At 41.2% G+C, this 25,803-nt stretch overlaps 1 protein-coding gene across 3 annotated transcripts in view; it reads left to right on the top strand.

Moving 5' to 3' along the window:
* The window catches only part of dennd1b (DENN/MADD domain containing 1B), a 97,554-nt gene extending 74,431 nt beyond the window's left edge, over positions 1 to 23,123 (top strand). For 2 of the 3 annotated variants that reach the window (XM_058637824.1, XM_058637826.1), the window contains 9 exons: positions 2,565 to 2,666; positions 8,252 to 8,342; positions 9,849 to 9,889; positions 11,413 to 11,448; positions 11,935 to 11,991; positions 13,094 to 13,183; positions 20,696 to 20,781; positions 21,143 to 21,365; positions 22,083 to 23,123. In XM_058637824.1, coding sequence (XP_058493807.1) covers positions 2,565 to 2,666; positions 8,252 to 8,342; positions 9,849 to 9,889; positions 11,413 to 11,448; positions 11,935 to 11,991; positions 13,094 to 13,183; positions 20,696 to 20,781; positions 21,143 to 21,365; positions 22,083 to 22,934 — 1,578 coding nt within the window. In that variant the 3' untranslated portion in view covers positions 22,935 to 23,123. The remainder of the gene's footprint in view (positions 1 to 2,564; positions 2,667 to 8,251; positions 8,343 to 9,848; positions 9,890 to 11,412; positions 11,449 to 11,934; positions 11,992 to 13,093; positions 13,184 to 20,695; positions 20,782 to 21,142; positions 21,366 to 22,082) is intronic. The other variant, XM_058637825.1, reaches the window with a different exon arrangement.
* Positions 23,124 to 25,803: the final 2,680 nt, after the last annotated feature.

Raw genomic sequence — 25,803 nt, 5'->3', positions numbered from 1 at the left:
GCACAGAGCAAAGGTGGGCCTGTCTGAGGCAGTAAAATGTCAGAGGAACTGAAAAGAGTCAGGACGTTTCCTTTGAAGATCCCCTTTTCGCCACCTTTGGTGTTTTACTCTCCTTTACTAAGCCCTCCTAACATTTCTTTTCTATATCTTTTCTGCTTATCAAGTCTGAGTCAGAACAAAGCAAACTACAGCATGTCCTGTTTGTCGAATAGCGAGCTCTTTGTTCCTTTGGCTTTGAGATTAATTGGACTTTGTGGACTACTGGAGTCAAGATGCTACATTATTGATGCTGTCTCTCTTTTTTTTGCTCTATACAGACAGTATACGAACAAGCTGCCTCCCTTTTGACACAAGCACCAAGACTTGGTGTGTGTGTATGTTTTTGTGTGCGAGCGCAACATGCAATAAATTCTCAGTTCGCTCACGCTCGCGCCGTGTTGTCTTTGAGACGGTAGCAGGATAAAAGCCTTGGAGTTTACATACATGCGCGCACATCAACATGCACAAACTGCGTTGATGAAGATACTGATGATGCTGCCTGTGCTCTGATATTTGTGGAATATCACTTCACGCTCTGAGCTGAGGATAAGATCTTCATAGACAGAGCGCTGCGGTTCACAGGCCCATATGCCTCGACAGAAGGAGGGGTGTGGATGCTTGGTGGGAGTCTTGCTGAGTTGTAAATGAAACAATACTAGAAAACGATAACGAGTTGAAAAGCAATCAGCTGATGAGAACAGCATTTCTTCGGTCATCAATCTCATCTCATCTCATGTCAATGCTCCCCCTGATACTTCTCACCAGCTCAGAGTAGCGCACATATCTGGCAGACGAACCTGAAATAGCATTTCAAATTAGATTTCACCACCATTGATGAAGCTAAGTTGGGAAGTAGGGTGGGCGATTCCCACGCCGGTGTGTGCTCAGTATGTATTGAGGACAGAATTAGCCAAAGTTTTACTCAAGTAGACACATAGCCGTTCATATCATCCAAGCAGCTGTGCAAACTTTGTATGGGGGTGGTCCGCGTAGGTTTAAAAAGTAGTGTAGACGATTTTAGGCACATTTTCATGCACATTTGTGCCACTTATTGTGATGATTCAGCATATCTGCAGTTCTATAAGTGTCATAAATGTAGTTCAGTGTGTATTGAGCATAAATTATGTCATGATTTCAAGTTTGTTTTTAAACAAACTATCTGTGCGTAGTGAAGCATGCGACATATATGATTTTTGGATGGTATGAGATTTTGCATTTGTATCTGTCCGATATCTGACCCATTGATTTTGGCCAGTATCAGACCGATATCGATTCTCATCCCTACTAACTCGCACCCATGCAATATTCTAAACCCTTACATGTTTCAGTTAACTGTATTAAGACATTTCAAGCACAAGGTGTGAGTATGTCAATACTGCTATAAGTAAGATGGTCGGTTTTCTCATGTTCTTCAATGGGTTGTGGTTGATGTGCACAGTTGGACTGTAATCGAAGGTTGTTTTCATGATCAGTCATTCGTTGAAAATGTGTTTTTCAAATATTAAAATCAAATATTTTTTCCTCAAATGAATGATGCTCAGTTTACTTAATCAAAGACTTACATTTAAGGAGCTGAAATGTTAAGAATGTGTTGGTCTCGGACTGCTTCAATTTTGTCCCCTGCAGTTTGGACAGAGGCTGCTGTAGCCTGATCAAACGAACAACATGGCTACTTTCTACTCGGCGTTTGCGTGTGAATATGCTCGAAAAACTTTTAGTGGAGCAGTGCTCTTGTGATGTAATTTGGGCCACTGGTATCATCCCTTTTAAAATGGGGTTAGTCTCCAGTGTTGTTGCATTGTTTTTATGTGCCACACTGTGCTCATAGCCTGGAACAGACAAAGCACATTGTTTTATAGCTGAAGAATTTAGAGCACAGTTGAAATATGTGAGAATTATGTTAATTAGGAGAAAACATGAATTGGAAATGACCGTGGGGCTGTGTGTGTTTGGCCCGCAGTGCTTCTGTTGTCATCCTGCGTGTCTGTAGCTCACAGGCCAAGAGACATGATGTAAGAAATAGTAATAATGTGATCATGTGTTAGTGTGCAGTCCTGGGGAGTTTACTGGGACACCATCTTCTGGTCCGCGGGAGAAATTGTGTGTTTCTTCTTGGGGAACTAGTTCATAAGTGACTGTTTTCTGTTCTTTTTTCTTCTTCTTCTTCTTCTTCCATATTCCTTTCATTTTCCTTCCTGTCTCTGTTTTACTCATCTTCTCTTTCAGGCTCAGTTAGGCTCACTAATGAAGATATCAGTTGAAATTCTTTGTAGGAGGAGTGTTTTTAAAATGCCTGATGAAAACAGACATGATTTAAGCGTCTTGGTGCTACTGTATGAATTACATTATACGCCACACTGTTTCGTGTGGACCCCCTGCCTTTCAAGACGGCAAACGTATCTGCCTTCCTTCCTGTGTAAACATGGAGGAAAAACAGATTGATACAAAGAACTGTGAGTCACAATGAATTAGAAATAATGATGTATTTAAATTTTCCTCCCCATGATGTCTCCCTGGACTCTTAGGGGGAGCCAATCACATTCTGTGAAGAGAGCTTTGTCAACCATCGCTCAAGCACCATGAGAAGCTTCCTGTCCATGGCTGTCAACCTGCAGCTCTTTAAACAGGTAAAGATACCCCCCTCCTCTTGGTGTTTGTCTATGTTTGTGCATGTATTAATATTTATTATTGCCATGGAAACTTTTCTGGCATAAACACCGACCTTGTCAGGGCCAGAAGTCTTCACGGAGAAGAAAACCTTGTTGTTGAGGGGTTAAGATTTGAATTGCGGTTAGGTTAGGGTTAGAGATAAACTGGTTAGGGTCAAGCTTAGGAGCAACACTTTGTTTAGGCTGCCCAAATGAATCGAAGTCAGTGCAGTTTCCTGAGAATAACAGCTGCACAGACCTGTGTGTGTTTGTGTAGCCAGCATTAACTTCATGCCGTAACCTATAAAATCAATCTGATGAAAAGTGGAAAAATCCAGGGTATATATTTGACTTTGTGTCCAAAACAGGTCTATCACTCATTTACTCATCATAATTATATACTATAAGCATATGCTGTCACTATGCGGGTACATTGTGTTGGCATTGGTGCACTGCTCTGTCATATCGGCTTCAGACGAGCACAAAGAGAGAAAGGTGAATGATAGAAAAACAGTGCTTATATGACAGGCTACTCTGTCCTCTCCCATCAATGTCACTTTATTTTCAAGCTGTTTATTTATTTTTAAGGGTAAAAGCCTTCATTTTTATCGGTAAAAATGTCTCTCAGCACTATGGTGCTCAGCAAACTGTCAACAGGGTAAAGTTAGCATTTAGTATCTTGACAGCACAGTTGTTGAGAGTGAGGGAAAATGGAGAGGAGAGAGAGAGGCCTGGGATTAGACGTGGTTATTGACCCCCCAACTGTTTACTGTGGTTATCTCTCAGCGCTCATTTTAATGTCTCTCTGTTTGTACAATTGGCTCTAATGTACAAACAACACCATAGGTCAGGCCTTTTAGAAATGTTTTTACTTCACAAAACCATGTCATGGTGGTTTTCTGTCTTCTGTATGTGCACGTCTGTCCAAACAAGCTCTCACATATTTGTGTGTGTGTGTGCGCACGCGCTCTCATACATGTTAACATGTCACGTTCATTTGTAAATACATTTTAGTTGCTGAGCCTTTGTTTTTCTGATTGCAGGTACTGTTCTAGTTTATTTTTTTGTTTGGGGCTAAAATTAATGACGTGAATCATTGTTCTCACAACTGTCGGGGGTTGTTTAGACATTATTTATGTTGCTCACATAAATCCTCACCTAAATCCATTTACAGCACACAGTGACAGTATGAGGACTTGTCTTCCTTATGAGGACCAGTGTGAAATCCCTATAGCATGAATCATTAAATTATTAAGTGAAGTTAGGGTAAGGTTAGATTTTATAGTATGAATGCGTGTGTGTGTGTGTGTGTGTGTGTGTGGACCAGTAGTCCTCATAAAGACTAAATAAATCCTGGTCGTAACAAGACAGAACCTCATGTCTGAGGAGCTGGTTAGATTTAGAGTTAAGATTTTGGTTAAGGTTTGGCATTAACTGGCTATTATTAAGTATAGGGATAACACTTTGTTTATGCTGTCCAAATGAATGGATGTCAATGCATTGTCCTAAGAACAATAGCTGTGCACAATGTGTGTGTGTGAGAGAGAGAGAGAGAGAGACAAAGATGAAGAGAGCAGGTATCCTTTATTTATGTGTGGTTACATGAGTTTCCCTTAAAATCACTCATGTATACTTAATATGTTTTTCCTCCAAAACCCTTCAGCAATACTAAACTTAGCTGAGGCAGAGCTGAGTGTGAGAGACACCTCTGGCTCCGGAGAAAATTTCCTCTCACCCCTTGAATTTTTCTTTGTGCTCTCTGACCTGTGATAGTAGTGTGATTTACCCCTGAGAGTTACAGCACAGCGGCCCTCAATCAGCCTTTTGTTTTTCTGGACACTCTGCCCCATCTATAATTTTCCCAGGCAGAGCTGATAGCGAGCATCAGTTCAAAGTGTCCTCCCCGGTTGGCTCCTGCCTCGGCGGTAGCATTGGGAAACAGGCCCTTATCATCTTCTCCTCCTCTCCAGCACGGGGGATGGGGTGAGCTTATCTCCTCCATTCCTCTTTTGACTTAAGTGAGGGAGGCCAGCGGTCCGCCCCAGCTCTGCTCTGACCATGACCCATACTCATTCACAAACAATACTCAACTTGCCCTGCCACACTCACACACAGACATACATTTTTATATACACAAGTACATCCTTAGGGACTGAAGGTTTTGTCTTGTCGTTGATTGTTTTCGGCAGCATTAAAAAAAATGGTAAATCCACAATTTTATTGCAAGTAATATTATAAACAGGGGTGAGCTTTCTTTTTTTTAAAGTAACCATTTTGAAGACATTCAGCTATTTTATTAGCTTGTTTGTGTTTATTTTACTTTCCTGCTGAAGTGAACAATCATATTACCCAATGGGATTGTTAACAGAGGGGAACCTGAATGTGTCATGCTGTAAAAAAAAAAAAATCAGGTTGTGTTACTCAATTAGTACTGAGACAAACAATGTATGTAATCTATTGTATGTAGAGACGTGTACACACATGTCAGAAATAGCAGATCCCATCCAAACCAAAATCAAACTTGTATACCATGAAGTGCTGTACATGTCACACACACATGCGGAAGGAAGCACACACACACACACGTCTAATTCGGAGGTGTTACCTGGGTTTAAGGTGTTATCATCACAGGAGGAAGTTTTTATATAGTTTAGTATAGTCTAGGTTTGTTTGTTTTTCTTCCTTCTCTCTATAAAGCAACACGTAATGCTTCATGATAAGCCAAATAAAAGACAGAGAGACTATTGTGCTGTCACATGACACCCCATAATAGCTTTTTACTCCCTAATTAAAAGTTATTATTATAATAACAAGACATTATTTACTGTAAGTTGAACTGGATCACATCTGCTAATTTACTGAAATGTAATTGTGTTTCAAGCAAAACATAGAATATAGAACATTGAATTAAGCAGATGAGTAGGAGTTATTTACTACTTGTGTACTGAAAGCAAAAGCTAGGTTGATTTTCTCTTGAGTTTGAAAGAAATAATAGAGCATACCTGAAATGAATACAATTCATACATACATGGAACGTCACATTTCCCTCACATGCATGTTTCTGGTGGACCAGACCGTCACTGTTTAAGACAAAACAAGTGGGAGAGATCATCCGCAAGAATGTTGAGGAAGACCTGTCATTAACCTTCTTCCTGTCAACCATCCTCAGCTCCTATAGCACACATACACTGCATACTGTGCTGAGTTATCATTGACTGAGTCAATGAACTCTGTTCGCTATACTGAGCCATGCAGGGTTTTATCGAGAGTGCAGGCGGTTGGAAAATGTCCTGCCAGGAGCCTGCATAGACAATCAATCAGTTATTACCCATTGTTGTCTGCGTAAATTACCCCTTTTTTCCAGAAACAAATAGTAATAGTTTGATGAAAAAAATACTAATAATCTGATCTTGTTGTGGCCCTCAGTGTATATAAGAATACATATATATCTCATTCCAACAGTAAGGGAAGTGGATGGTGAGTAACACCAGAAATAACGCATTCAAATGTAGTGTTGCTCCAAATTCTGTATCTGCATTTTAAAGAGGTCTTTTGTTTAGGATTAACTACTGTTTAGGATTGCAAAAATGTGGATGTTCGTGCTCTACTAACTTGCAAAGAGTCAGGCGAACTGTAAACCCAAACCCAGCCTTCAAAACTTCCTGACTTGTGCTTCATCCCTCAGTATATGGGATACATTTTCACAAATATTTCATAAAGGTTCCCCCCTATAGTGTATATCTTCACATTAACCCCTGTCACATCTATACCCCAACCTCTGGCTGCAAAGCTCCAGAGTTTAAATAAAGCTTGAATACTGTAAGCAGGGTGTGAATGTGTAATTATGCCGGTAGCCTGATGGGATAACTCTCCCATTCTGCTGTTTGCAACTACAGCAGCAGGAAACAAGGTGTCATGTCGACAATTCAGATGAACTGCATGCTCTATTTTTACACAAGTCGTTTGGCTTCAGCTTCTTTGGTAAGATAAAATATAATTAAAGCAAAACGTCATGTTTTTGTACACATCACAATGAAGCTTGAGTGGACGGAGACGCAACAGAATTCCCTTCTGTTTCTTTCAGACTTTTTCATTTTCTGTTTTTGTGTGTTACCCCTCAAAGGACAGAAAAGACGCCCTTGTTTTCGACATGCGTTTGTGTTCATGCATGCGCACATGTGTTGGGTTAAGTTTGCGTGTGTGTGTGTGTGTGTGTGGTGATCACAGTCTGCCATTGTTGAGTACTGTCTAATTAAAGCCCACGGTGAAACAGGTAATGTGGCTGTGGCGTGTGGAGGGAGACGAGGTGGGGGTTGGTGTGGCGAGGTGATGATTTGGGTTGATTATCTCCACTAATTGGGCCAGACGAGCAGCAGAGCAGTGCTTGGATCTTGTACTCACCTCTCATTAAAATGATCTAATGATGAGTTTTTTTCCGGCTCTTCTGACCAGAGGAGCGCGTGGCTGTGTCGGTCACTAGTTAGCAGGTTGTCCCTGCGGACATGCACCCCTACAACAGTCTCCACTGTCGTTACACGTGGGACACACTTGCAGGGGGCTGAGAGTAGGATTGCTAGTGTTAAAATATAATCTAACAATATGCCTCTTTTTATTTATTTATTTATTTATTCTTAAGAATACAAAAGAGTGCATGAAAGGTAGGAGGTAGTCATTTGTAATTAATGCAGTCTTCAGTCAGAAAAAATGTCACCGTTAATGACACTACTGCTGTTTTTTTTGTTGCTTTTCCCTCCCACCTGTAAACAAGAAAAGCCCCATTAGTATAGGCAAAAAAAAGATTTAGGCAAAAGACACTCGCACATCGACATGAGCTCATAGAAAGTTCATTTTTCGGTGAAACCTTTACTTAGATACGCAGATAAAATAAAATACTGTTGATGCTTGTCATTTTTTTTAACACACACATATATATATATATATATATATATGTATATATATACATATATATATATATATATATATATATGTATATATATATATATATATACATACACATATACACATATATATGTTTTTTATACTTATGTATATTTTTATACTTACATAAGTACTTCGTGGCATTGGGTGAAAAGACTTTTCATGTTTGTATGATTGACATCATTTCATTTCCCCCTGCATTTGTTTGGTCATGGCCTGAAAACGGATGTTTGTCATGTTTGACATTATTCTACTGTGTGTTGGTGCAATGTTTGCTCAGACTTGTGCATTTGTTTCTGTGGTCATGAAATCTGTTTTGACCGTTGGGTCCATATTTATGAGATGGAGTTTTATGCACTCCATGTTACAGAGGGAGGAAATGAAACTTCCTCATGTCTCAGACAGTGTGCAGCATGTAGTCTGCCGCCCTAATCCCTCATCTGCTCCACATTACCAAATCCCTATTACCTGCAACCCCACCTAATCTTGAGATGTAGTTTCCGTCAGGTAGGATTAATAACACCCCACACTGGCTCGAGTGTTTGAATCAGTGTGTATGTGTTTGTTTAAGTGTATCCACCCCCACCCCACTCCTTTAATAAGCACGTTGTAATTTATGGTTGTAGTTCATCGACGGACGGCTGGCCAAATTGAACGCAGGCCGCGGCTTCACCGACATGTTTGAAGAGGAAATCACCGAGGGGGGCTTCTGTGGAAGTGAGTAGTGCTGGGCCCGACCATCAATTAGTCACATTATAGTCATTTGCCATATTTCACGTAATAGGCAGAAGGTATTGCACTACAGTAAGATAAAAAAAACTGTGAACAAAATAGGGAGCAACGTTTAAAGCCATGGAGATTAAAAGAAAAGCCCTCTGCTCCCCCAGATCATATCTAAATCTCAAAATTGTAAATCAAGTTAATGTACAGAAAGGCAAGTCGAACTGAATGTTAAACTTATTTAGGAGCTTACACAGTTTTATTGTTGTGTTCTTTTGCTAATTTTCTAACAAACAGACCACATAAGATGCTTTAAATAAAAATGCACTAATGAACTTGAATTCCCTTCAAAGAGTAAAAAAAAGTTGTGCATATACATTTTTATACTTAAATCCCCCAATTGTTGTTATGCTGTGTCATTCATAGCAACCCTGACTGATAAAAAGGTGACTGAACATCTTACTGAGGGTGGTAAAAGATTGACAGGACCAATAATATTTTGGCAGGAATGAGCTTTATTAAATGTGAAGACTGTGCATGAGATGAAGGCAGTCTGAGTGCAAAACAAATCCCACAGGAGTGCTCAGACAAATTAGACTGTTTTGATCGTAACACTTCAGGTTTGAGTCGTATTTACTGAACAAGAACAAAGAAATGCCATCCAGATGTTGGAGCAAAATACCCATTGTATTATTAGGCTCGTCTATTCTGATCTTAACCCAAACCCACGATGTCATCTGTAATTATGTTCTGCAATCATATGAGAAAACAGTCGTCCATTCTGCCCTCACAGGTCTGTTAGCTTGAAATTCGAGGTTACATTTTTTTTAGTTTGTAATTATGATTGGTGAAAGGGCAAAAGGGGCAAAGAAGAAAACCAGTTTTTACTTTTTAAGTTTAGCGGAAAGAGTTTTAATTGCGCTCATGCCAAGGACACATAGAGCTGAGTTTTATTTACAGTTCCCATTATTCTCATCACATAACCTGACACAGTCACTATGTGTGTACTGAGAAAGACATTTTAAAAAGGTTTAGTAGTGTACCATGTGTCTCTAGCTATTGTGACTATGTCACAGTGTAATGTGCACAGCAGGGTTTTGAAATTAGAGGGAGCTTGGGGGTAAGATGCCTTTGAAATATGTAAAATTGCCCTTGAAATTCAGACCATGTCCCCCCAAAATAAAGATGGTTAGCTTTTGCAACGCCTGAGTCAAACAGCCGGCATACACAATAATCAATTAAAATGTCTTTTAAAAAGTCTTGAAATTGATTTGAGAACCATGGTTATAACCCAATAGATGAAACAATGTACAGTATTTCTCAACATTTGATAAATTTGCCCTAGAAATGATCTAACAAGCCCCTGGGACATTTTTCACAGGGGCAAAAAAAATCTATCTACCCTGATCCATAGTTTCCTTTGCTTTTCAATGTTCATCCTGCGCCGTTGAGTGCAGAATACTTTTAATAATCCTTATGTCCTGTGTTTTATTTCTCCCTCAGGTAATTCAAAGTCCTATCAGCAGTGGATGCACACTGTAAAGGTACACACAGATTGTTGTGCATATCGTGCCTAAACGCTTTTATCTTTGGCTTTTGTTGTGTTTCACTCATTTCATTCTTGAGTTCTATTTTAATTGAAAGCGTGATTGACACAATGCAGTTTGAAGTCTTAGTGTTGCCTTTGGAATGAAGGGGCTGCCTGAAATGTACGGATCCAGCTTGAGTGCACTCTGGTGTGTGAAGCGGCGCGTGCAGCAGGACAGTGGAAGCAGACAGGGAAGGAGACAAAAGTGATTTGACGTGACAAGACGTCCACCAACATGACATGTTGATCTGGCAGCAAACACAGGCGTTACTCTGCTGAACCGACCCAAGAACATAGATCTCTCCCTCCTTCTGTCGCTTTCCTCCTCTCCTTTCTCTCTTTATTTCTCTCCTTCTTTTCATCTCTGTCACAGCCCCCCTCTGTCTCTCACTCACTGAGTAGCTCTCCCTCGCCCTCCCTTTCTCCCCACGCCTTCAGCTAGGGCTGAATTAGTTCTCTAGAGTGCTCTTCAAAGGTTTGTTAAAGTTCACATTTCCTGACTGACAGGGATCTATAAGAGGGGCCTTCACCTCGGCCCCTCTCCTTCGCTCCCTCTGCCGACTTCTGAAACCCTGTCTGCCATTTCCTCTGTTTAGCCGTTTAGCTGCCGCTTTGTGCTTACACTAAAGACCAAACACAGAGAAAAGAGTGAGACGCCAAAGGAGAGATGCCACGACTCGGATACAGAGAAGGAAACAGCCACACAGAGATATTGGGTACTATAATGTCAGTCTGCAGAACTCGGTGTAGAAAATCAATCATGCATAGTCCCTTTCATGGCTGTAGAAGGCTGCTGCTACTAAATAAAAACCTCCTGGATGCTATGAATCACACAGTTTATCATGGCTCAGCAATATGATACTTTGCCGGATGTCACCACTTTTTGTTTTACTGAGGTAATACCACAATAGTATTTAGTGTTGGTTGTTCTTCTATTGGGTTTGTGCACATCACAATATGGGAAAAGTACACTTTGCCACTGTAAAGACTTAATTATTAAAGATCTGATAATAGAAAGACATAGTTGCAGCCCTAAATTTCACAGTAGAATGTTTTGTTCTATGCAGATGATGCTTTAGTGTATTTGTTTATTCACAAATTATTGAAATGTGAAAATATTCACATTTAAGAAGCTGAAAAATCAGAGAAACTTCTTTTAAATATTTGAAAAATAACACTCTACAATGTTAGAGATGTGAAACCGTCCTCCACTGATCAGGAAGTAATCAATATCATGTTTATTTTTTTTAATTTAACATCTTCAAAATCACTAAAAAATCACAGAAAACTTGACGCTCCACCAAGAAACTTTCTTCATTGATTCAGTAGCAGATATTTGTCTTTTTTTGTTTCTGTCGACTGTTTTCTCCATTAATTCATTACTTGTTTGGTCCAAAAAAAAAGAGTAAGAACTGATAATACATTTGAGTGTGTGTGTAAATCGACGTACACGACAAATAACTGTCTTTTCTCTTACAGAGAGGGGGAGCACTCATCAACACAGCTGTGACAAAGGTATGTTCTCCTGCACAGCAGTTAGTGCTTTTTAAATATTATATAATTGAATCCTCACGTGTTGAAAAATCCATTGAAATAGACTCCGGCTGACATTTTGCAGGGTTATTTGGGAGGGAGAAAATGATTCCGTTTGCTTGAATGTATGAAAATGAAAAAGTGTGTCTCTTGCAATTGGTCATGGAGCATTGCTCCTGACAAGTGTGCATTTGATGAGCAGCACTGTGTCATTATGGGGTGTAGGATAGGTGGTCAGGCTGCCCTTTCATGTTATCACCTCCTGTTAGTGTGCAAGGCTTTCTTATCCAGGCTTTTGTCTCTTGTGTTTTTGCCACAAGGATCAAAGCATTTCTTGATGTTACATGAAACCAGAACAGAATGTTAATGCAACATGTTTTGATTAGTAATCTGCTTGTGTTTCTGTCTCTCTGTGTGTGTGTGTGTGTGTGTGTGTGTGTGTGTGTGTGTGTTGCTTTTCCCACCTAGGCCAAGAGTCATGCCAAGAGGGGCATCCGGGACATTAAGGGCAGACTTAAAGCCAGGGTGAGCAGCGCTGACCTTCACACCTCTCTGACACACATGTGCGCACACACTCATACAAACGTACATGCACACATACACATCATTTTCTTGACATATTCACACCTCGTCATAGAGGCAAACGGGAGAGGCTGGTTTTCTATGTAGCGTGAGATTCTGACGCAGCGGCTCTTAATGACTGCTGAAGCCTAGCGCTTTGTTCAGGCTGTACATTTTTAACCAGCGCTCCCCTCTGGCTATGGCCTGTCATGTCATCCGCGCCCGAGCCCCTCTTTCTCTTTTATTGTCTGCATATTTCATCAGATTGCCTGTGATTTCCTCAAAGCTAATGTAATGAGGTGTATGTTTCCATAAGCCTGATGGATTTGATAAGGCAATAGAAGTTTGATCTGTCAGTGGGAAAGTGAGAAGCGAGGGCACTGATGATGAACAAGAGCAAGAGCATGCGGCGTTAACGTGTGCGCACACAAACACACGCACACACGGCAGAAGCAAAAATGAGGGGCTGAAATCTATTTGATTTTGAAGTCAGACTCTATTAGCCAGTGCGGTGAGAAGACAAATTAATTCAGGTTTCTAAAGATCACACAAACGTATGGAAATAAAACTGCTGAGAGGAAATTACCATTGGCGTGTTTGTTACCTGCTGTTTACGATGTGATATAGTGTATATCTTATCGTCAAAAATAATCCCAAGGTAATAATTATTGCTGTAATCCTCACCATAATCTCCCTAAAAAATGTTGGTGTAAGATTTAGATTTTACCAGCAAGTATTCACAGAAACAGAGCAGTGTACTGTGTTGGAGTGACTAAAATAATCCACAGTGAACATGTAGATTAGAGTGAAGGATTACTAATAAAACATTGTGTTTCATTGATGTTTCAGACAGAGCTTTGGGTCAGTGACACAGAGGAGCAAGTTGTAGTACATTTGCCGAGAGTAGGAAAAACTCAACTCGAATCATAATCTCCTTAAATTCTTCCATTTGAATGGATTCGCTTCACACGCCGCAGATTATCCTCCGAGCTAACTGATGTTTCAGTTTGAAATTCATTTATGACACGAATCATGTGAGACTCACGTGCTTCATTTTCCTTTTCAGGAAGAAGAAGAAGAGGGAGTGATGGTCTGCGCGGGGTCTCCCACTAGCACCAAGAGCCTGTCTCCAAGGAGACTGCAGAAGATGAGACGGGTAACACACACACACACACACAGAAAACGAGTTAACTACATTTACACCGACTTATCCTGCCATCCTCCTGACAAAGATGCAGCCTTCCACTTCTGTACTCTTTCTGTCATTGCTCTTTTTCTCTCCATCCTCACATTTTTCTCTCTCTTTCTTCTTCTTATCTCCCTCCTCACTCTCTCCTTCCCTTCTAACGACTCTTGGAAGTACAGTAGTTTGTCAGGGTGCCAAATGTAATATAAGCACTTTTTTTTTTCTGTCAACACACTCGTGTTGTACGTTCAGTGTTTTCGCTGTGAACAGCACGGACAGTAGAGGCAACTCATCTGCTGGTCAGCATTTCCTCTGAAGAATTTGCTGGTGCACCATAAGTGGATAGCACTCTTTTTTTTTTTCTTTGTTGTGTGCAGAGCTGACAGATGATGAGCAAGTACATGCACACTCACAAAATACACAATCATCAATAAATGTATCAGAAGAGTTGAGAGCATTAGGAAATTATGAGACCCTGAAGTGTAGTGTAAACGAATATGTTCGCTTATATTTCTTGGCGTTGGAAGTTTAGGTTTGTGTAATTAAAATTGCACACTGTACAGTACAAACACATGCAAATGGCCCCGGGCATACTTGTTATATCTCACACTGCATATTGCATCTATACCTCTGTAATCCCAGCTGGGGCTCTTCCACATCTTACTGCTCAATTTAAACAGAAAATGACAAATGGACTTTCAAATCTGTCCAAAACCAAAAAGGAAAAACCTGCATGCACACACTGACATTTTGGTCACAGTCATGTAAAAGTGTGATTGGGAGAGTTTGTGCTGTCTCTAATTAGCATTGTGCTTCCTGTGTGTGTGTGCGTGTGTGTGTGTGTACATGTGTGTGATCAAACTGGAAAGTCTTTGCACAGAGGAAGGTGTGACGGCCGGGGAGAGGAGAAGAACGGCAATTAGGGTTTTTCTAAAAGCCTCCTCGGACACGCTCCCCCCAGCTAGGGCACACACAAAGATGGGCTCACACACACACACACACACACACACACACACACGCACACACACAGATTAAAAGTTAACATGCAATTGATTTGCACACAACCCCAAACACACATATGCTGTATTCAGGCTGTACACGCCTCTGTCGCTGCCACTGAGGCCTGTTCATTGCCACAGTAACGGGTCCCTGGGGACAACTGGAGGAGGGGGGGGACACAGGACAGAGGATTGCATGTCCCCTAGCACTGGTTCTGTGTGTGTGTGTGTGTGTGTGTGTGTATGTGTGTGTATGTGTGTGTGTGTGTGTGTGTGTGTGTGTGTGTGTATATCTCTCACCATTAGATTTGTTGTTGTAGCAATGCTATAATGACCATACAGTATACAGTCACATCGTTCCAATCCAAATGAGTTGACAGACGTAAATACGACAAAGCAGGGTTCGGGTTAGTTTGCACATTACTGTATATATACTGTATATATACTGTATAGAGTCCATCAGTTCCTCTTTAGCTATACACGACAGTCTTCTCAGTCTTCCCTTTTCACATTGCCGTTTTAATGATTTAATCCAGCATATTACCTCCATCCATGTGCATTCAAAACATTCTTAAAAAAAAAAAAACACTTGTTTTTTTGTGTTTGGTAAAGTCCTGCACTCCAAGATTCGTTTTTCTGTCAAATAAAAACGAAAGCTAAAAATGGAGAAGCAGAGAAAGCCTCGATAATTTATGGCCTGTCAGTGTGCACTAACCCCTGAAAGAGTGAAACTCTTCAAAAACATTTGTTTTTAAGAGTTTTTGGAAGTGTGCGTGTTTTTGTTTATGAAATACCATTCGAAAATTATTTGGCAAGAGCATAATGAAGAGACCTCTTTTTTTAAATTTTATTTTGAAGTTTTTTTTCTGGCTTTCCTTTTTTCTTTATTTTTTTTACCTGAATGTTTACAGCACACCATATTTATATTTCAGATACAGTGCAGAAATGATGGAGAGTAACACACCTACTGTTGTTATTCCCTCTTATCTCTCCGTCTCTTTCCTCCCTGTTTTTGTCTGAGATCGCGTTCTATGAAATCTTGATGTTGTCAGTTGACAGTTGTTCTGCGCACAACTGTCTTGACCAGGTGTTTCCTGCTCAGGAAATTGATCTCAGTGGGACTCACCTGGTTAAATAAAGGTTAAGTAACATGAAGATGCACACCTTCTCTTCAATATCCACACATTGACTTTATCACCATTAGGTCCAACATGTGTCTTAGTTACTTGTCCGTCGATGTCAACAACAGTCTGTATTTCTCAATCTTAAAAATCTAAATTCCTTAAATAAGAACAGTTCCCTGGACTTTTGCCCCGTTGCTGCACCACCTCTCTCTCTGTGTCATCTTTGCGTCCTCAAACCTCTCCTTCATCTGTGGGATAAATTCGGGAACATGTCATCAGAAGCGATCAAAAGCAATTTAAGAGATTCCAAACTCCTGTATGAAAGAAGAGCCTTGTTCCACTTTTATCATCTCATCGTTTTTTAGCAAACACCGCTAAGGCAGTCCTTGAAATGAAGTGAATGATCCTGGAGAAGCTCCTTTTAATTAATCACAGCAAAAATAAATCAAGAGTTATGAAATTCATATTCTATTTGATCAGCCAACACATGTACCAAAGTGCTGCTGCTGTCATATGCGTATATATTTGAGCCGTATCCGACAGTGTGGGTGATTTGTAGTGTTTGGTGAGCTTGTAGATTAAGAATGTAGGAGTAATCTTTTTTGTTTGACAAAAACAAGACAGAATTGGACTGTGGACTTATTGTCTGATACAACAAACAACAGCCATTGTTCTGGCACCTGTATGCTTTTGTTTGTGTGTGTGTGTGTGCACGTGTGTGTGTGTGTGCCACATCTGTTTTTGAGATTCTGTATGTAATACTTTTTTTATATATTTGGTGTGTGTTTAATGTGGTATTGTGCTGTAAGCATCTGCACCTCAGCCCTTTTGTACATCACTGTGTGTGTGAGACACACACACATTTAGCAGTGTGCCTCAGGTTGCAGGCAACAGAATGACAGCTGTTTAGAGAGCAGAGGAGAGTCGAGGTGGGGACAGTGTTATGGGCAATGACAGCCAGCAGGCCTGGGCCCGGTGCTCAGCCTCGGGCTCTGAACTCTTCACCTGTTGAGGCTTTAGCAGTATCAGCCTTGGAAAACACCACACAGGCCCATGATGTAAAAACAGAGCAACAAAGTTACATCAAGGGACACACACTGTATGTCCCCACATGTTCGATTGACATGTTCTCTGATTTTTCAACCTTTAAAACTGAAATATTTTCTGCGTTCTTTGCCTCTGTATAACAGAAACCTGAATAATGTCATATCTATTTGATATTTGAGGCCAATTGTAGGTAGATATCTCCAATTGGCCAATTGGTGTAGACACCAATGATGACCTTTTATGCACCAAACAAGTTCATTATATGAGAAAATTATTGACATTTATGAAAATGATAGTTAGTCTTAGCCCCAGTGTGTGTGTGTGTGTGTCACTGTGTCTGCATGGGTGAATAACTGTGATGTCCATCAGTGAGAGACAACCCCTGTTGTCAGTGGACACACACTGTACCCATGTCTTGTTGTGTTCTGTTACTTTATGTTACTGTGTTGACCAATTCATCATGAAGAACTATTGTCTAGTAACACTTGCGTGTATTTTAATACAGTTACTCTTAACTGTACTTTATAGTCAGGGTATGATCAAAATGCTATACTTGGACAGCACACAAAAGTGATGTGATGACTTTCATTTTAACATTTATCTAATAATTCATTTACAAAATGAGGATTTGTAAGTGATTCATTGATGTACAATAGTGCTCGTAATAATTCCAAGTTGAAAAAGAATAGCTAACATGCAGTGTGTGTGTGTGTGTGTGTGTCTGTGGTGGGGGCGTGTGCATGTGTGTGTTTACATGGTTATTTGTTCATGTTTGTAGTCTTAGGTCCCCCCCACTTCAGAGAATTGAGCAGCTTTCTCCTCCTCACTGAAACCAAAGTGCCACCTCCTGGCTGTATCGCGCTACTGCACTGCAGCCATTCACAGAAAGACACCTGGTGATTTCACTCGACGAGTTTACTTGTAACAGAATGAGCATAATTCACATTCTCCTTCTTTTATGGCTGCTGTTTTAAGTCAAGGGAATGTGGGCTTTCAGCAGCAGCCAGTTGGACAGAAAACGAGCAGCAGATCTTGCCTCAAACGTTATTCCCCCCCCCCCAACCACCACCACCACCACCATCAAGTGAGCAGCTCTTAAACAGGCAGACACAGACTTGGCCGTATTTCTGCAGAGGCTCTGCCTCTCTCCAAGGTTTGTTTGCATTTTACCGGAATCTCTATACACAACACTGCCAAGCTGTGAGATCAGTGCCCACTCAGAAATACCATATGAAATATATAATGTAAGACTGGCTATTAAAGTCCACTAGCGTCTGGACCTGTCACAGAGAGCCACAGTTGTTCCGCTTAACCAGTCATGCAGGGAAGGAAGGGAATGGGGGGGGAGTTTGTTTCTTTAAATGCAGACTTAAAATGGATGATGAGTATTTTCCCCTCATAACCACAATGATAAAATGTAATTTCTCAGATCAAGTCTGACATTTTTAAGGCCCTTCTACATGAAATACCTTTTGTTTATTACATTAGGAGGCCCACGGTATAAAAAGGTTAAAGTAAAGGATAATAAATGTTCACAATTTTTTTTAATGTAATAACTAGCAGCGAATGTTCCCTTTTTTAATGTTTGTATGGATACGTACAAAATGGCACAATAAAAAAGAGACTTTCTTTCTTTCTCAGATCATGTTAGTTTTTCTGAAATACCCTGACCTTAGTATTTGTTATTGTTTTCATGTCTGGAGCTCCTGTACTGTATCTTCTCCTGACTCTTTGGCTCTCGTTCTGCGTTCTGTGCAGTCTCTCAGTTGTGGTGGTGAGGCTGGCAGCGAGAGTCAGGCAGACAGAAACAATGACATCTGTCACCGACAGTCGAGTGATGGAGGGGAGGAAATGGGAGACAGGGCGGCATGGAGGGAGAAATCGCCTTTTCATTTTTTTGTCTTTCAGCTTTCCATTAGCCGACAGTGAGAGGCTAACGAAGGAGCAGTATGATAATCTGTTGTTCTGCTATTTCATGCTTTTCACTGTCCTGTCAGGCCTGGCGTTGGTAGCAGAGCTGTCACAGTTTCAACATGGGAGGCGTTTGCACTGAATTAGAATATCTCAACATGGATATCGAGATTAGAAAGCGTTTATTTCTAATCTAAGTTTTTTATTTTATTTTTTGGTTGCTGTTTTTTTATTATTGATCTCAGATTTATCACTGAAGGAGCAGTAACCTAACACCCCGACAAAAACACACTTATCTCACACCACGGCCGGTAAAATGAATGCAGCATGTTGGCCATTTTAAAAAAAGGTGAAAAAAGAAAAAAAAAAAAGGATGTAAACCAACTCCTGTGCTAAATTTGGCGCTGCTATCGTAAAACGCTTAGTTGTTGTAAATAGTTTAATCTTAACTGCTGCACTAAAGGGTCACAGTGAAGAGAGGGAATGACAAATTGATAAAGCCGTGAAGAGCGCTACCATCCATTTACTGCTCCCTATGGAACTTCCTCTCAGGCAGACGGCACCAGAGCTGTAACCAAGATCTGAGGAGCAGGCTTCATGACCTGTGTCTGGTTGTGTTTGGGTTCACCTTGCTTTGATAAACACCTAAATGCAGAGAGAGGCCCCGCGTCCCCCTACACATATCTGTCACACAAATGAAGTGACTGCATGCAACATAAACATACAGTGCATGTGTTTGTAGTTTTTTGTCAGGATTTCTGTCCAGAGCTCACCCTCCCAAGTGTCTCACAGGTGCATCTCCGCTCTGCCGGCCTGCTCTAGTTGGCTGGCATGTGGGCCCTTGCCCCAGATTTACGGCCCTGACACAGGAATCCATTAAAGGCTGTTTAGGGATCCCAGGCCCGAGCCCCTCTGAAATCTCTTTCATTATAGCTCCAAGCTACCATGGAAGAGGAGAGGCTGCGCCAATCAGCAGTGCCACCACATGTGTTCGTGTTTAGCTCAATGGCTGAGAGGCTTATATGGCTACTGCACACATCTCCTCTTCTGACTTTTATGGAGAAAATGGCACTTTAACTCTTTTTTTTTTTTCCCCTAACATGTGTGTGTGTGTGCTTGTGTGTGTGTGTGTGTGTGTGTGTGTGTGTGTGTATCTTCACTGGCCGAACACAGGCCCTAAATGAGGCCAGGCCAGTCACACGTTACATTCCGCCTGTCTGGCTGGCACTGCGCGGGCTAATCAACACCGGCTTGGTTCACGGTTCCACCACTGACCACCCCCCCCCCCCGTCCCCACCATTCCCATCATTCTTTAGGTCTTCAAGGAATCTTTCCTCACCTCTCCACATTTCATTCCTTCCTTTTTTGTACCCCCCCCCCCTCCATCTAGTCCTTGTTTCTTACTGTGCTTCACCTTTTAGTCTCAGATTTTCCAGCTACCAAAACCACAATGCAAGCCCCAAACTGTATTGTCCTCAGTTCTCTTAACACATTCTCTCTGCTCTGTGTGCCTTTAGTGTTAAAAACAACCTTTCTGTTCAGTTTTTGGCTTTATTAATGTGGCTAACAAAAGTTTACTAAAAGAGAGGAGAAGCTGCCTGTACAAAAGAAAAACCCTGGACATGGAAGCACAATTTGAGACCAAAGAAAATTGTCATAGGAGTTGAGGAAGTGGGCAAAAAAAAAAAAAAAGAAAGAGCGAGCACTCAAAAGTGAAAGATTGTATGAGCATAAGCGAACATGCACGCACAGTGAAGGAGGAACATGTGTGTCGTAGTGGAAGGCATGTTAATAAGTGGCCCACGGGGCAGATTTGGGTTCCCATGGGGAGAGTCCTGCCCCGCTCTGTAAAGCCTCTGACTCTTCTTAAATCGCCCATTAAACACGGTACACAGGTGGCTTATTAAAGTGTGTCAGACAACTACAGGACACACTGATCATTCCCCACACAGAAGTGACAAATATAATCACGTGCATTGGTGTTGTAATACAAATGACTTGTTCGGTTACCCGCACCTCAACTCACAGTGCCTAAGTAGTTTTTAGCTCACTTATAACGCTGAGTTTGACTAAAAACTGCAGACGATTTTTTAAAGATTTTTATCCCTAGACTCAAATTTGACAAATTCAGTCCCAAACCTGAGAGTCCAGGTTCATTAAGACGAGCCATGGCTGCTGTCATACGTACCGACCAAACACAGACATGCATCTTTTTTTTTTTTAAGTCCCAAGTCATATTTTTCTGGGAAGAAACTAAATATTCTGTCTGGACTCCATGTTTCTCAGGAGCCTTGTATCTTTAAGCAGAGACTTCCACAGCTCCGTTTTTTTTTATTTATTGTTTTATCATATTATTTCTTTTATTTAACGGCATCCACTTGCTACATTATTGTCATTAACAGCAGAACCTCCGCAAGTCTCCCATGAGCATGGACCCCCGAGATCTTGGCTATGGTCTTGATGATGATGAGCTAGACAGTGCAAGCAAGTAAGATCTCCTCTTTTTATTAAGTATTACCACCACATGTATTTGTCTTTGAAGCCATGTTTATATTAGGTATGTATGTCATGTATGTACAGACAGAGTAACCTTAACTGACTGATTCATTTTATTTAATCTGGCAGCCTGTTGAAAAGCAGCTTTTTGTCTTTTTACTAAGGATAACACTGCCCCCAAGTGGACAGTATTGGTAAAAGCACACACAGAAATGATATGTCATGCATTGAAACAGTTACAGTTGGACTTAAGTGAAAGTTCCCATCATGAGCTAACATTCAAAAACAGAATCATCGTTCAAAACGTGGCAAAAGGACGGACTCTGTCACTGTCGTCTCTCCCCGAAACACAGAATCTCCTCAGAGGACAGTGGGGACGTTCCCTCTTACACCGAGGACAGCGATGACTCGTACTCGCTGGAGCTCGACATCGACTCGTCCAGCTCGGGTCAGATGAACCTGCTGGCGGAAATCCTGGACTCTCTGAACACCACGACGCTGGAACAGGGAAGACTCAGCGCAGCCAAGAGCCTGGACTTCTTCCGGTCCATGGATGAATTAGACTACAAGACCCCGGTACGCAAGAAACTATAGAAGACGCTATATACTGTATATACTGTATATATAATATAGATTATGAGGCAATATAATCTTTGAAAAGTGGCTAGTGTCGTGTCCTAACTCAGTTATATGAAGTGACCTCTGTTCTGCATCTGCCGCAGGTGAAGCTGACTTTATAATCAGAGTGGATGTTGAGGTGTTTACATGTATCAGTTCTTGAGATTAGAAACTTTACCTTGAGGCTGAGGTTTACAGGTCAGGCACTGAGCAGAGGGAACATCTCCACACAAGCTGAGACCATCTCATGCTGCAGTCTTATACCAAATATATGTTTAAAGTGGCTTTTTGCTCATTGATACATAAGTTATTGAGAGCAAGGTCAAAGGTCTTGGAAATTGTTTCAATAAAAGTTTATCTTTGCATATTTTGTGACTGTTTTGTTGGCGTTAGGGGGCGTGACATTTGTATCTTCCATCTAAAGGTGAGCACGACAGAAGAAGTTTGAGAACAAATGACTTGGAGCAGTCAGACTGTATGACATTCAATGACCAAAGGTTACAACTATTAAATAAACTGCATTCATAATGCCGGACAAAGATATGTATATCATCACTGTTAGGGCGTACACCAGTCGTGTGCATGTGTCGGCAGCACAGCTGTGTTCCACAGGTGTTTTCATAAAAAAGTTTATTATATTGTTGTTTTTCTTGTTTGTTTATTTCTCTGAAACAGACTAAACCCGCTCCCTCCAGCGAGTCTAAACCTGCAGATGAGAGTGATTGTGGTGATGATCAGAGCAGCTGGAACATGGGCCAGGATGATAGCGCAGTCCATGGGAAACATCTCCCACCGTCTCCACGGAGACAGCCCAACAAGAGCAGCCTGAAGAAACCCACGGTAGCTCCTCCTGTGACTGTCGTTGTCGCTGCTACGCCCCCAGCCAAGAGGGACAACGTCTCCAAACCTTCTCCTAAGCCCAACTCTGACCCCGTCCTTCGCCCTTTACCTCCAGCACGACAGCCAGAAAACCGCTTCTCCTACTCGCCCTTACTTCCCCTCAGACTAACACCCGCTCCACCATCTCACATGCTCTCTGTCAGTTATAGTTCTCCAGCAACAGATTCTCACCTGGACTATTCTTGTGCTCCAGCGGGCCGGTCCCGGACCATTTCAGAACCCCAAACCAGCACTGTACCTCCTCAGAGCCAGAACCAGATTTCCTCTACCAGCATCCTGAGGAGGAAGGTAGTGTCGAAGGAGGTGGTGAGGCAGTACCAGGAAAAGGCCCTCCACAGGCAGGGCAGCAAAAAGGAAGAAGAGGGAAGCCTATCCAAGCACAGACAGTCCACTGTGCTGGTTCCCTGGGAGAAAGAGGAGTCAAAGGATGGACTACTTGGGGTCAATCTGTCTCCGGGTCAGAATAAAAGCTCCAGTGATGCGGTGGTGCAGGATCGAGGCGTCCTCCAGGACAGCGATTCCACGCGTTGCCTCACTTCTGTTGTCCACAGCGGCCTGCAGCTCTCCAAGGTTCACTGCAGCAACAGTCACCACCAGGTCCAGGACAAAGCCACAGACCCATCCTGAGCGAGGTCAAACACTCAGTCTGTAAAACGCCATAGGGTCTGATCAAATATGTTCACTGTCATTCTTCTAGAACATTTAGCTGCAGTCATAGAGAAAGATTTCAACTGTGAGGTATAAGCTTTGTTACAGGAAAAGGAAATAATCTGAACACATCTCTAGAAGAAGGTAACACATTTTTCATTTTTAACTTGAAAGGAAAAAAAAAAAAAGCAACAACATTTCCTCTCAAAATTTAGGCAAATTTAAAATTTGGTGAAAATAATCTCACAGTTGTGGCAGATTTTTTTTTCATCCAGCACAAACTGATTTGAAGTGATGTTGATGCCAAAGTAACGACCAGTTTAAATGTCTAAACACAAGTGACAATGTCAACACAACGCAGAAAGAAAAGAAAACTGCAGCCACGAACAAAACAAATCTAGAGTCATTTACATTTCTGAAGAATACATGTATTGTGTTCTTTTTTTCTTTTCTTTTTCATTCCAAAACATAATATTCACATCATCCAACACAGACCAGTGAATTATATGTTGTATAGAAAGTATATGTAGCCAAATGTTGACGATGATAGAAAAGTCCTCAACAGACCTCCTTTTACTCAGTGTTCCAAACATTTCATGTGATCAAATTGAAATTGCACTTATATATATATATATATATAGATATATATTAACGAATAATACTCAGTTATTACTCCCTGGTACTAAAATACGTAAAGAAAAAAACTAAGTGAAGAGAGTTTATCCACAAACTGTGGAACGCAATTGTTTGCTTTTCATCACGATGCCTTAAGTGGACATGTGATTTGTCGATGATCCTCTGGTGTTTTAAACGGGTACTTGAATCATCAGGATCATCTCACATATTACAGCTGCTGTACTTCGTGTATTCATAGAACAGTCAGGGACGGGGACGCTAAATTATTTTCCACTCGCAGTAGGTCGACTGTTAACATTTCACGTGAGTGTCTTGAAAATGTAGCTCACCAACATACAGTCCTGGCCATTTCTTTTATTTTTAACGTGCCACAAGGGGGAGCCTGTACTGTGTATTTCCATGTCATTTTTGTCGGTCTTCTCATGCTCCGCCCCCCCCCCCCCCGAATAACGCTGTCATTCATTACAGTTACTGATGATGTTCTTGTTACACCAAATGCTTATATGAGTACAGAGGAAACGAAATACTAATCTGTGGCCACGAAATAAGTATGACGCACACAGGGAATATTCATTTGTATCATCATTTCCTTTGCTATCTTTGCTACTCGTTCCCAAACTAAAATAAAACTCTGTCCGTCGTGTAGCTTCAGCCTTCTTGATCCCCTTTTTTGCTTATGCAGCTCTTAATTATAATCAAATTATATTATTATTTAGTATTTCTTTAGCACGTCATACCTATTTTGTGGCCACAATTCAAGTCTTTTTTCGAGTCTTTCGGGGCTCTGTAGGAAACATAATAATAATAATAATAATAATAAAACATCACTTACAAACCAAAGTGAAGTATGAACAGAAGCCTCCTCATAAATGTACCCGAAACAGATTTTTAACAATTATTGCAAAAATAATGGAATTCCATTATGTGACATTTAATCTGCTGTGACATGTGCACATCGGTGTCTTTTCTCCGTCTTCTTGTATTCATCCTTTTCCTCCATCATCTCTCTCTTGTCTTAACAACGATGGCCAGTCTCTGCAGAGCTCGTGAGGTTTGGAGTTCATGTGGAAAAGGATGAATTTTCTGTTATTTCTGTCGAAAAAGAGCAAAATTGAAACAGTGTATTATTGTGTCTCTCATTGCTTCCAGGCTCCCCTCACCCTGTTTGTGGCATGCAGCCCCGAGCCCCATTTATTACAAGTGATGGTGTAAAACTTTTTAAAGTAGGTCACAAATACTGAGCATCGTTTCCAGTTCAGTCTTAAAGAAGCTGCAGCTTCAGTAGAAAAAAGAGTAAACGCTGGTTAGTATGAATTTATTTGGTTGGCTTTTAAGGAAAGCATAGATTTCTCTATAAGTCACATGGCGGAAATGCAGTCTCTGTCTGCCGAGGTTGGAGCGTCACACACTGCAGTGATTGTAACCGAGCAATACAGTTCTCCTCCTCACAGAGTAGCTGGATGTAATGTGTCCACAGTCTTCACTCTGTCTGTCACAGACTCTCCTGTGGAGAGAAACGTCATATTCACAGATCGTGGGTTCCCATCATTCTGTGAGTCGCCACAAAAAACCCGAGAGAGAGAGAGAGAGAGAGGGGAGGGAGAGGCGGGGGGCGGGGGAGGTTAAAAAAGAAGCTTTTTCATGTTCTTGTGTTTTTTTTTAACATTTATGGTTTGTTGTTCTTATGATTTATGCCAGACGCCAGTCGCCGTGGCAGTTTAATAGCAGCTATTTCTCCACTCTCTGAGTGCTGCTCTGCGTTAACGATTCGCTCATAAAGTCTTTGGCGTGCTTTTAAAACTGAGCACACGAATCAGTCCCAGTAATTCCAAAACAAAACAAAACAAGAGTCCAGAGCGATCTCTGTTACCGGCCTCAGTCACTGCAAACCACACTTGGTTACTATGCAAATATTTATATTATTATGCTAACATTGTAGTCAAATTAGTTTCTAGACGCAATGAGTCACCTGTGATGCAACTGTGTGTGTTTACGGTGCTGTATGTTGTGCCTTATACAGTACAGGTGTCGTCTAATACAGAGCTGATGTCACGCAGCAATCCAAATTACAGCACTTTGGCAGGAAGCTGTGCTGCTGAAATCCACAGACATAATGTATATATATATACATATATATATATGTACATACATACATACATACATACACCAGGCGACTTTGTCTCTACACTGGCTGTTTTCATAAAATGTGAAG

Source organism: Solea solea, chromosome 9, assembly GCF_958295425.1.
Source record: "Solea solea chromosome 9, fSolSol10.1, whole genome shotgun sequence".
In the NCBI taxonomy this organism is placed as follows: Eukaryota; Metazoa; Chordata; class Actinopteri; order Pleuronectiformes; family Soleidae; genus Solea; species Solea solea.
Note: the sequence above shows the minus strand (reverse complement) of the source record. Positions and strands in the feature narration are given on the sequence as shown.